Raw genomic sequence first — 12517 nt, forward strand, 5'->3', positions numbered from 1 at the left:
ATTGAGGATTAAAATTGTTTTAGTTATTTTTATAAATGCCGATAAAAATGTATGTCTTTAAAATGAGTATAAAGTATAAATACTTGAATTTAATACTAAGTTCTTAATACATTGTTGATTTTAAAATTGAAAAATATAAGAAATGTTTAGTCATAATATTTTTTTATAAGCATTTAAAGTTAGATTTTTCACAAAATGATTGTAAAAATTATATTAATATACTGTAATACTAAAAGTAAAATAAATTACTCTAATAGCTATAACAAAAATATATCATGAAATATTGAAATATACTTCGTGATATAGGCCAGATCGTCTCATCTACTCAAAATAATTTTTTGTTTACAATAATATATCATTGAACTCAAAATTTACACAATAATAACTGTGATCCACTCGACACCTAGTATATATAGCGGAGCGATAGCCACTTGTCTGCTTTTTTTCAAATTTATTTTTTAGATTGAACAGCCTTAATTAATGCTAAACTCTATGCTTGACAGCGTTTAAGTAATTGTATTTTGACCACAAATGGGCTAATACTATGTTTTAATAGCTAATGGTAACGTTATTTATCACATTCACATTCGTATATTGTCTAATCAAAAAACTAAATCGTTTTCAAGCAGTTTTCCATTAATGTTGTTTTCTTCACATTATATTTAAAAAAAAGTAAAAAAACTATATAGATATTCCTATTTAAATTTCTTAAGTTGACCCTCAAAACCCTTATAAAACGTTTTAAAAACATATAAAATGTATAGATTATTTTAATTATTTTTAAATAAAAATAAAACTTTCTTATCATACATTTTTCTCTATTTTGAATATTTATATAATAAAATGGCTGTAATATAAATTTTCATATCATTTAAAATTAAAAAATATGTTATTTTTAGTAAAATTTAAACATAGGTACAATATTTATAGAGATCTGTAAAAAAAACTAGCAAGATATAACTAAAAATAAAAGTCTAGCATGGGTAATTTTTAATATATACTAGTGCAGCATTGTATATTTTTTTACATATTATGACAATACCATTTATAATATGAATATATATTTATTGATTAAAACTATTTAAATTTCAAAGTATTCAAAAATTGGCCAGTGGTCATTATATGATACAAATTTACAGATAAAAATTTATCTATACATTGAAAAATAATGGAAGTGGAACTTGAAAGTACATATCATGGTAGTCACAATTTTATGCTTTTATGCTTTAAGTTTTACTTTATACCATAAAGACATAAAGAAAAAAAAAATTAGAACCTATTATTTATTTAATTTGGTTTTGGAAATTACTTTTGATATGAAAATATTTCAAACAATCAATTAATATAAATATTGAGGACTTAGTATTTTAAAAATGTACATTTTTAACTAATATTATAAATAATATATTAATACTCTAATATTGATCTAAATTGGTAACAGTAAAGGTATTCGAAAAGTATAAGATAACATTTAAGTTATTAATATTTATGTAAATATAGAATATTATTATCAATAATAAGTATATTATAATTTACAACAATAATAAAAACAACAAATTCTTTTATGGTGTGGTGAATACATAATATGCATGTTAAAATAATTTATTTCATTACATACACAATAAAAATTTTTATGAGATATTATCTCGGCACCCTACTAGGTAGTTAGATGAATAATGGAATGTTCATTACACAAAAATAAAATAAAAATATTTAAACATCTACTATCTATAGTGGACACTAATCTCTTATATAAACCAATACAATTATAACTAATAAAACATATATATTTTATATCTTAAAAAGTACATTATTTTTGTAGCTCAACAATTCAACCATAGAAATCTTACTTTTAGCTATATGTATAAATCAAAATGTAATAACTTTGCATCAAATAGTTTATTTACCTAAGTTTAATGACGATGATTGGACACATTATATGGTAACTGAAAAAAAAATGATTGAATATTGCGAATAATATAAACATTCATTTGATTTTATATTAATTACTATAAGAGTTTGAAGTACAGTTATTTTTATAATAATTTAAATAATTATTTAATATCCTTGAAGAGTGTCTAATTCATATTATATATTAGAAGCAAAATATATTTAATATTATTTCAATTAAAATAACAAATCTTCATCTCCTTCATCCAACATGTTACCATAATCAGCTTCTTTCATGTCTTTCTTAAGTTGTTCTTTCTTCTTATTGGCAATTTTCTTCTTATCTTGAATCTTCTTTAACCTTAATAATACAAATATAAAACAAAATCAGTAAAAAAATTAAATAAATTATCAAACCAATATATTACAAAGGTTGATTTTTTGTCATGAACCAGGCAATATTATACGAAATACAAGAAATTACATAAAAAAATTTTGTTTTTAGTATTCATTCTTAAAATATATAAATTATTTTTATTTTAAAGATGTTTTTTTGTTTATAATAAAATAATTAAGTATATCATATTCACATACATTTAATAAATTTGTTTTTTAAGAGTAAATTATAAATATACTTTATTAAAGTTGAGAATTGTACATGGTGGCTGACTTATGTACAGAGATGTGACATTAACACACAGCAGAAATATAGATTGTCAACTATGTGGGAGTAAATAGTGGGAGTTGTTAGACTAACAAAAACTGATCGCCTCTGAATTCAGTTCTCAGCTTGATAAGAGTATATTATATAAAATATATACCTGTAAAATTCTTCTCGTTCTAATTCGTCAAGCTCAGAAATAATATATGCAAGTGTTTTCTCAATCCTGGGTATGATAACTAGAAAAGGAATTATAGAATTAGATTTATAATACATAAAAAAAACATACAATACAATATACAAGAAGAAAATATACTTCAATTCAAATACATACCATGTTCAATAGCATTGACTCTTCTATTTGTTATTTTAATAACATCATCTAGTGTAACAAAAGATGTTTGCAATGATGCTAATTCAACCAAGAGTTTAATTGCAGTTTGATAATTTTTTTTAAGTTTAGCCAACTGTTGACCTCCTCTAGCTAAACCCGCTAATTCATAAGTGTCTGTACCATCCTGGTAACTTTCAAAAACAGGCAATGTCACACCTAAATTAAATATATTTGTTAATTAAGTTATAAAGTATAATACAAATATTTTTTTTATTACCAGCAACGTTATCTTTTTTGGTACGTATTTTAATTTGAGCTTTCGTTACATTTTGCAAGACAACTTGATTAAAATCACCAGTAGTAAATTTTGCTTCGGCCAAAGAAAATGCTGCTTCTTTCATTACTTCACCCATCAATGTCTTTGTCTACATAAAAGATAATTGTTTAATATTTACAAGTTTTTAGTTCGGAAAATGACTATGAATAATATTTAATTGTACCTGAATAATTTTACCAAGAATCAAACGAAATCTCATTTGTAAAGCATCGGCTTTTTTTTTTAACAAACTATGACCTTTTTGTGCTCCCATAAGACGCCCTTTCATCATTGTTTGAGCACTAAAACATAATTTTAAAATTATAATTGTATTTCAGGAACAGCAATACAGCACATAATGTTATAATAAGAATATGAATTTTAAGATCAGTTTCTTCTTTTTTAGACATAGTGTATCTAATGTATCAATAGACAACAATCAATGATCAATGTTGTTAATGTTCTACGATGAATTATATGTATAGTTTGATTAAATTAGTATAGTTTTGAAAAATAATAGCGAATGTATGTTGCCTAAGCCATTAATTTTATACAAATTATATTTAAGCAATGCCTCAACAGACAACGCCCAAATTCGATATCTTATCAGTTGATTTACTCACCCACGAGATGGAAATATTGGCAATTTGTCTTTTCCCGACATGATGAATAACTTATTGCTTTAAAAATTAATGTAATAAATAATAATAGATAAGATCTTAAAACTGTAAAATCGAGTAACTGTTAAATAACATGTCGAACTTATGAAACGAATTTATCTTTAGCGAGCTCCTTAAAATTTTAGAAATCTGCTGCCGATTTTTGTGCTAGTGTAGGTACTGCGGTGTGGCAGTGAGCACTAAACCTAAACAGTATAGTGTGTACACAAACGCAAATACACAATACACTAATACAATACAGCATACAATATAAATTATAATAATACTACTATAGTATTTTATTTTATAGGTGGAGCTAAAAATGCATTGAAAGATTCAAGTAAAACAGCTGATCAATGATAACAAAATTGAAATATTATCTCTCACGTTGATTATCCAATATCCATCAGAGTAACCACGGAGCACGGACTTCACAAGACCGTGAGTAACTCGCGGACTTAGATACTTAGATAGGTCTATCTTATTTTAGCCCGTATCCCACCCATACAGTTATTTATTATTACTTACATAATATATGTGTCTGACAGATCTCACAGAATCTAATAACCGCTTTATCATGGTGCAAAATCGCGGGAATTCGAAAAAACCAGAGTTAAAATGTGATAACAAATTTGATAATATCACAAAATATTTTTAAATTCAATCCTATATAGTACCTAAGTTTTAATTGTAATTATTATTTTTTTAAGTCCATGGCCCACTGTCACATATTTCAATATTTTTTTAAATATAAGACTTAGTATACTACATAACATGTTTTTTTTTTAAATTATTATTATAAAAAGATAGTTAACTTTTAATCAAAATAATGAAGTTTCGCGGAAAAATCATTGATCCACATTGCATGAAACAGTTCTACAGTAAATATAAAATATCATATCTAATATTTTTATTTTTAAATTTAAAACATTTTTTTTTTTTAACTTAGGCATTGTTATTATTTTATCCAAGTTATGTAGAAATGTAGTTTTGAGACTGAGTTCTACTAAGTTATACTTAATTGCTCCAAATGAATCGAGCAGTAATCAAATTAGTGTTTGGTCTGTATTAGATCAACAATCATTTTTTAAAGACTATGATATGATTGGTGAAACGGAATCTAATGAAATTTTATTCAGTTTACCAATTGGTATGTATTATTATATTATATTTGATATATTTAGTGATAACTGTAATTGAATAGAAAGGTAGCTGATATTGTGAATAATTGTATTCTACTTTTAATTAAAATTATATTAAAATGTTACTTTAAATTTATTCCAGTACACTATACATTCTAATTAGTCTTGTTTCATAAAGACATTTATCATGAATATACCTAATAAATTAGGTTTTGAATTTTATAAAAATCCATGGTATTTATAAAGTACCTACATATAAATATTTAATATTTGACAACTATTCAAAAACTGCTTTACAAATCAAATCAAAGTCATGTAGTGAAGTTATAAGAAATAGGTTTAAATTTAAATTTTCCTCCAGAATACATAATTACCATGGTTAATTGCATAAAAATATTATTTCAGAAACTTAAGAAAAATTAAAGTGTTTGTGTATTGTATTAAAGTAATGTTTAATTCAAATTCAACTGTTTCTGTTCAAAAATATAATTTACAAAGTAAAGAAAATCCAATGTCAACTTAAGGTTGCTAATGTTATTATTTGAAAATAACTATTGAATGGTATACAATTATTTGTTTGGTATACATTAATTTATATTTCTTTTTTTTTCTTTTAGATATGCTTGCATCTTCATTGAGTTCAGCAAAACAAACAAACTTAAAAACTCTCAAGATGAAACTTACTGATAAACTATCTCCGTGTCTAACTATTGAATTGGATCTGGTTATTATATTTATAAATAATATAGTCATAAATTAAATATCTGTTTAATCAGTGATGTTATATACTACTAATTAGTAATTAATGGGCCAATCTTAATTTGATATTAATTGGGTCAGTTAACTTTAATGAAATATTTAGATTAGTATATATTTAAATTCTGTTGTATACTTACATGTTACATGACTAGCTTTATAAATGATTTATTTTTTTATTATTAATTTAATTTTGGGTATTAAATAAATAAATATGTTTATGACTAATAAATAATAATAATATTAAGAAAACATTTTCTAAATATAATATTGCATAATAGTTAGTACAGTTTATTTACTTAAACATTAAAGATTTTTCTAATAAAGTTAATATTAAAATATACTTAAATTGCTTCATCAATGTTAATTGTGTTTAATAAAATATTTTTGGTTGATAATAACACTAAACTTTTTATTTGATAGAAAATCATTGTAGATCAAATTTTTGTTTTTATAAGTTACAACTTTAAAAAATATTTTTTATTGGAAACTAAAGTAGCAGAAATAATGAAAAAAATATAGTTAAATTATAGGAGCCTATGAATAGAAGAATTTATAAATCTGTAACTCTTTAACTCTTTAAATGTTTCATATTTATATTTTCATAATTGCTTTAATTTTCTCATATCATATCTTTGTTTTCATAAAATGTTTCATTATTTTCTTCATAGTAAATGTATAGTATAGGATGTAATTTTTCTAAGTTAAGTCCTGTAGCTTATTAAAATAAGAAACAAGCATTTCTTGTTCAGCTTTATTTGCAATTCTATAAATTTCTGAAATTCAAATGCACAACACATAAAATTCATCTTTGGTCAAGGAATTTCCATTACTTGCTCTTAGTAATTTGTTACATTATGAATTGTGATAGTACATTTAATCCATGATATTGTCTGATAAAAATTAACAATACATTATTCATATTTTAGGAGTCTCAAGTATCTAGTAAACAGTTGTGTACTCATGATATTCCAGTTACTGTTATACTCCCAAAGGATTGGTCAGAATATAAGGAGCCAACCATACCTGCTCATAATGTAATAGTATTAACATGTTTTTAATTAATTTTACTTATCATTAAATATTTAAATATTTAAAATAAACAAGATAACATTAACAATATTTTGGGTGTTACTTTTTAAAGTAAAACTCTTATACTTTTACTAATTTATTAAATTTATGATTTAATTTAGATTAGTGTTGTTATGCCATCAATACGAGTAGTACGGCACATTGTTGATAAAATGAAACGTATTGGTCCCAGGTTAATGGTATCATTGAATGCTTCTGGAAAAATGGTTTTAGGAGTTTCGAATTTATCAGCCACAGTCGACACACATTTTAATGGTCTTGAGATAGTTAATGTACAAAATTCAACTGGTAAGTTCAAAACATTAAAAGTAAAATGTATTACATTATGTCTACACAAATGTATATTCAAAATAAATTTATTGTCTAACAACTTTTTTGTAGGAATTTTTTCTGCCATACCAAACCAAACTTGAATTTAAATGTTTACTTAATTAATTGTACATTTTTATTTTTTATGGTAATAATTAAAACTGTTAACCCGTAAAATAATTTATGTTAAATTGTTGTTTTAATTATTAAAATTATAATATTTATTTATATATATACACATATATATAATATGTGTATAAAAATGCTACATATTGTACCTGTAGAATTATACCAAAAAAATACTTATATTAAGTACATAAAAAAATGTATTTAACATTGAAACATTAACCATTTGTTGATTCAACAAACATTGGTAATTTTATATAAAATCTTTACATATAAAATTTACTGGAAATTACTTAATTTATACTATATTTATAAATTTGCTGAATAATAAGCAATAAAGGTAAGGTTATTATTATAGGATTTAAAAACATGTTTTTAAAAAAATATTATATTATAAAGTATATTTTAATTATCTTTTTACTGTAATTCATGAAAAATATTTTTGCAATAAAGTATTCTATGCTATATATTTTGCTGATTTAACAAATGGTAAGCAATAGAGGTATAAAAATAACGTAAGTGTTCTGAAGTTAATAAATTATATACCAATTGATTTAACTAAGAACTAACGTCTAGCATTATTGGTTTGTGATAAAAATCTTGCTCATTAAAAATAATTATAGATATACTACAACTACTTGTACTTTTAGAGTTACTTCAAGTAATTATTCTTAGCATTGGTTTATTAAATTACCTATTTTATATACTTTGTTTTTCAAATAATTAGACAAGAAATAAATATTTTAATTTTGTAATGTAATATTATACTTATATAAGTTTATTTATTATTAAACTACAATAATATGTATTCATTGATTTCAGATAAAGAAATTAAATATTCTACAGTAGTTGATATCAAAAAATTTTCACAATTTTTAAATTGCGAAACATTAAACTTGTCAAAAATATTATGTCATGTAGTAGAAGGACTGCTATTACATTGCTCGATTGAAGAAGATGAATATGTATTACATTATTTCTTGAGTGGTATTGATGATTAACGTAAAAATATTAAATTTGTAAATAAATAATTTTATTATATCTATAATATTTTAAAGTATTATCTTATTATGATCCAATATCTATAATTTAAAGGAACATAAACAAGTTACTATTTAAAGTATATATTTTAGAAGTTTAGAACACTTAAAATAAGGAATTAAAATTAATTGTTGTGTGCTACACTGCTATTAAGTTATTAAGTTGTATGGTAGTGTTATTTAATTAATTCAAAAAACTCCCATCAGTTAAAATAAATTGCTTTTTGAATAAAAATACAAGTTTAAACGAAATAGTACAATAGTCTTAGAGGGCTGTGATGGTCTTAAGGTCTCTTAGGACTGAATATCTATCTATATTCTATGGTACACCTGAATATGCTGTTTAATGGACACCTTTATTTACAGTGTCCCCATAAACTGAATACGTGCGTATACAATTCTTCAATATACTTGTAATTTATATGTGTAAATTGCAGATTTCTAAACCAAAAATCCTAATTTGACAGGCTCATTTATTTGTGTTGTCTCAGATTTGTATTCATCGGTCAATCATAAATTTAAAGTATAAGTTTGATTTAAGTATTTTTCTGAACTATTAAATAGATATGTAATTATTTTAAATAGCAGCTTAGCCTTAGCCCTTAGATTTTTTTAGCTCTGGAAATCGTCATAATAATCTGAATATTCTAAATGTATAGGAAATTATAAAAATTATTTAGGAATATATTAATATATTCAAATTATTCTAGTTTATAAAGTTCGTTGAACACAACTTTATGGTTGCTGCAAAATCGATAAAATATATTTTAGTATATGAATATTATGTAACATACCTAGATACTCACATACAACTGATAATTGGTATATTATTGTAAATTAATGGCTTTAAGTACCTAGGTACACTAAAACTGATTTCTCAAGTTGTAATTGTCCTATTACTATAAATTACTGTTCGATTTTCGATTGACATTTAAAGTATTTGCCTTTTATAAATTCTCTAATTGGAATCTCCTTTAGATTATTAACTATATTATGTTATATCCATGTCCCATGTCGGGGAATGAGCTTGATGAGTGTAATACCTATAATATGGCATAACCGCACAACTATAACGGATTTTTAATTTAATAACTGATTACTGACGGAAAATATATTTGGGTACCCGCTAGCCGCTCTCGTGTACCTATAGCCTATAGGTACCATAGGTACAATGCTTCAATCAACTGTGCTGTACGAAGATGTCCGATGTCAACTTTTGAGTGCAAAGACGCAATTGTGGTAATGTAATATACAATTTATTTTTATAATTTTTTGTTATTCATATAATAAATAACCCAGTGCTCCGGTATCTACATGCCGCATATCACAGATCATCCCCAATGTTTCGCGTCATTCTATAAAAATAAATAATTAACTCTATAGCTATTAGCTTATCAATACTTTTAATGTTGTTATTAAAACAGTAATTGGGAAAAAAATAACAATAGCATTAATAACAACTTGAATTATTCACATTAACCCAATAACCCCTTTTTGATTACTCTCGGAAGTGTTAAGAGGATTATTGGTAAATTGTTCGTCTACTGTTCGCTCTTTCCTGTACTTACTAGGTACCTACTCAACACTGCTTTCAAGAGTCGACGGAGGTTTGCTGAATGGTTGAAAATATTCTAATATAGTGCAGGAATCTAAACGTAGTTCCAAAAGCTTGGAATAGTTGACTAAACTGTCTGCCTGGGTCTGGAGTTTGGTCACTAAATCACAAGAACCACTGCGTGACTAACTTCTCTGGGACTAAGTGCAATAGTACATTGACATATCAGCTAATGCTTACGTCATCTATCGTCGGTGTATCGGACTCTACTCGAATAAGTCTCGAATAGATTTAACCATAACAACATGTTTATACTTTGCTTGATCTTAGGACAAACACTATATTTGGCATCGGTAAATGTAAATTGGGCCCGCGACTATCTTTTTTGTTGTAAACTCGGCCCGATAATTTTGACCAATAAAATATAATAAGCATGACATAATTTAATCTGGAAGTAATAAATAACGTATTATATCTTATCATGAACAATTTGTTGTTAAAATATTAACAAATATTAAAATTTATTTAAACATTGAGACAAATAACTTCATTTTCATATTAGATTTTGGACATAGGAGAAGATGCTATTTTTCCATTTGATGTGTGGCCTGTGTGAGCCTATGCATTAGTTGATACGTATTTAACAACTAATGCATGAGATTCATTTCATCATTTTATGCGCATTTTAATTCAAGTTATTTCAATTCAATTCACCCCAGTCCCCAATATAATATAATATATATATTCCATAATAACAAAATTAAAAGAAGTACAAACAAAAACCTACATTAAAATGAGCAGCCTAAATGCACCATTTCGATTTCAAAATACAAAAACTAAAAAAAAAATTCTTAGAAAGAATACTTACAAAATTTAAAAATAAGGAAATATCGGCGAGTGAATACATCAAACACATGGTTCTTACTTAAAAAAATATATTTATATTATATTATAAGTATAACCTTACATTATTACACTACAATTTTGCTTATTTTTGTACACTTTAAATTTTACATAAATACATTTTACTTATATTTTTTTTACTTACTGATAGGTACTAAAATTAAATTCAATATTTTATCTAAATTTTTACAAAATTGTATATTTGTACCACGAATTTTATATCATGAATAAGAATATGAAAATGAAAATAATTTTTGGAGTATAATGAGAATCATGTGGTGTCTTTTGGGTAATGCTAAGTGGTTCCTAAAAATATTACAACAAAATTATACATTTATTTTTATTCGGGCCCATTTTACACGTCAATCATTTTTATCTGAAAAAAACATGGGCCAAGCTTACAATAGACCTTTTGATAATTTTTTTACCTCGAGCCGAGTTTACAATCACCCATTCGGCATTTATGTACTTACCTACTGAGCGTCACTATGCCGAGTTGATTATTATTAATATGTACGACAAAAGCTATTTCCTACTTCTAACATTCCAATTTTTGTAATACATTGAAATATTAAATATACAGAGTGTCCCGTGAGGATTTACCCATTACGATATCTCCTGAAATAATGGAGATATTATAATTCTGGTTTTTTAAGAAGATTCATAGGTACAAGAACTACAAATATTTCATGTTTTAATTTATTTTTATGTTTTGGTAAAAAAGTTAAAAAATGTATTTTTTTATTTAATTATGGCACTATCGTATTAAATAATTCGCAGTTTTTTCGAAACTAGAAAAAAATATTAAAAATCAGGAAATTGATGAAATTAAAATGTTAAAACGTCAATATTTTCAAAAAAAAAAAAACTACAAGATTGCCATCTTCAATTTTTTTTAAAACAATTAAATAAAAAAATACATTTTTTTACTTTTTTACCAAAACATAAAAATAAATTAAAGCATGAAATATTTGTAGTTTTTGTCCCTGTGAATCTTATTAAAAAACCAGAATTATAATATCTCCAGTATTTCAGGAGATATTGCAATGGGTAAATCCTCGCGGGACATTCTGTATAAACTTTTAATCCCATCCATATATGTATACATAAAATACAATTGTATTTATAACGATACAGAATAGGAAGTCTGATGACAAAACAATTGGTCTGTCGTTTAAATGTTGCAATCATATTAAAAAAAAAACTGAAATAAGTGTTGATATTCAACATACCTAATAATTTCCAACAAAATGAGTTCAAAATTTTTTACATGTAAAAAAATCTTCAATGTAATGAGATTTTGAAGTATATAGGTGTAGTGACAGAAAACAATTTAAAAAAAAAGCTCCAACAATGACGTTCAATAAAATTGGAAAGTAGATACTTATTCAATAATAACGAACATATTTTTTGGATACTTGCAGAATATATCTTAAACATTTAAACGCGTCTATTATGATTTTACTGCTAACTTAAAGGGGAAACTAAGGATAACTAGGTATCTACTTATAATATGAGTTAAGTGGTTTAATTCCGACTTAAATACAGGCAGAGTAGGGCGTCATTCGAATACAGTTTTATTTAGATAATATTTTATTCGAATAAAAAATTAATCAAATAAAAATGTATTTGAACAATTTTCAAACATAATACTAATACAGAAAACAAATATATTCGAATTCTTAACTTTCTAGTTTCTTCTTTAGATAGTTCTATATTTGTTTCATTAATAGT

At 24.6% G+C, this 12517-nt stretch overlaps 2 protein-coding genes across 2 annotated transcripts; one reads left to right on the forward strand and one right to left on the reverse strand.

The window, feature by feature from the left end:
• Nucleotides 1–1586: 1586 nt before the first annotated feature.
• On the reverse strand, nucleotides 1587–4033 carry LOC113553241 (V-type proton ATPase subunit D). The gene is made up of 6 exons (XM_026956464.1): nucleotides 3825–4033; nucleotides 3386–3503; nucleotides 3163–3310; nucleotides 2886–3101; nucleotides 2712–2790; nucleotides 1587–2251 (listed from the first exon to the last, which is right to left on the reverse strand). The coding sequence occupies exons 1-6, from the start codon at nucleotides 3863–3865 to the stop codon at nucleotides 2128–2130; spliced, it is 726 nt and encodes a 241-aa protein (XP_026812265.1). The 5' UTR covers nucleotides 3866–4033; the 3' UTR covers nucleotides 1587–2127.
• Nucleotides 4034–4200: 167 nt separating this feature from the next.
• On the forward strand, nucleotides 4201–8325 carry LOC113553235 (checkpoint protein HUS1). Its single transcript, XM_026956453.1, has 6 exons — nucleotides 4201–4741; nucleotides 4810–5010; nucleotides 5620–5726; nucleotides 6688–6795; nucleotides 6952–7138; nucleotides 8108–8325. The coding sequence occupies exons 1-6, from the start codon at nucleotides 4690–4692 to the stop codon at nucleotides 8284–8286; spliced, it is 834 nt and encodes a 277-aa protein (XP_026812254.1). The 5' UTR covers nucleotides 4201–4689; the 3' UTR covers nucleotides 8287–8325.
• The last annotated feature ends 4192 nt before the right edge of the window (nucleotides 8326–12517 follow it).

This window comes from Rhopalosiphum maidis, chromosome 1 (genome assembly GCF_003676215.2).
Source record: "Rhopalosiphum maidis isolate BTI-1 chromosome 1, ASM367621v3, whole genome shotgun sequence".
NCBI lineage: Eukaryota > Metazoa > Arthropoda > Insecta > Hemiptera > Aphididae > Rhopalosiphum > Rhopalosiphum maidis.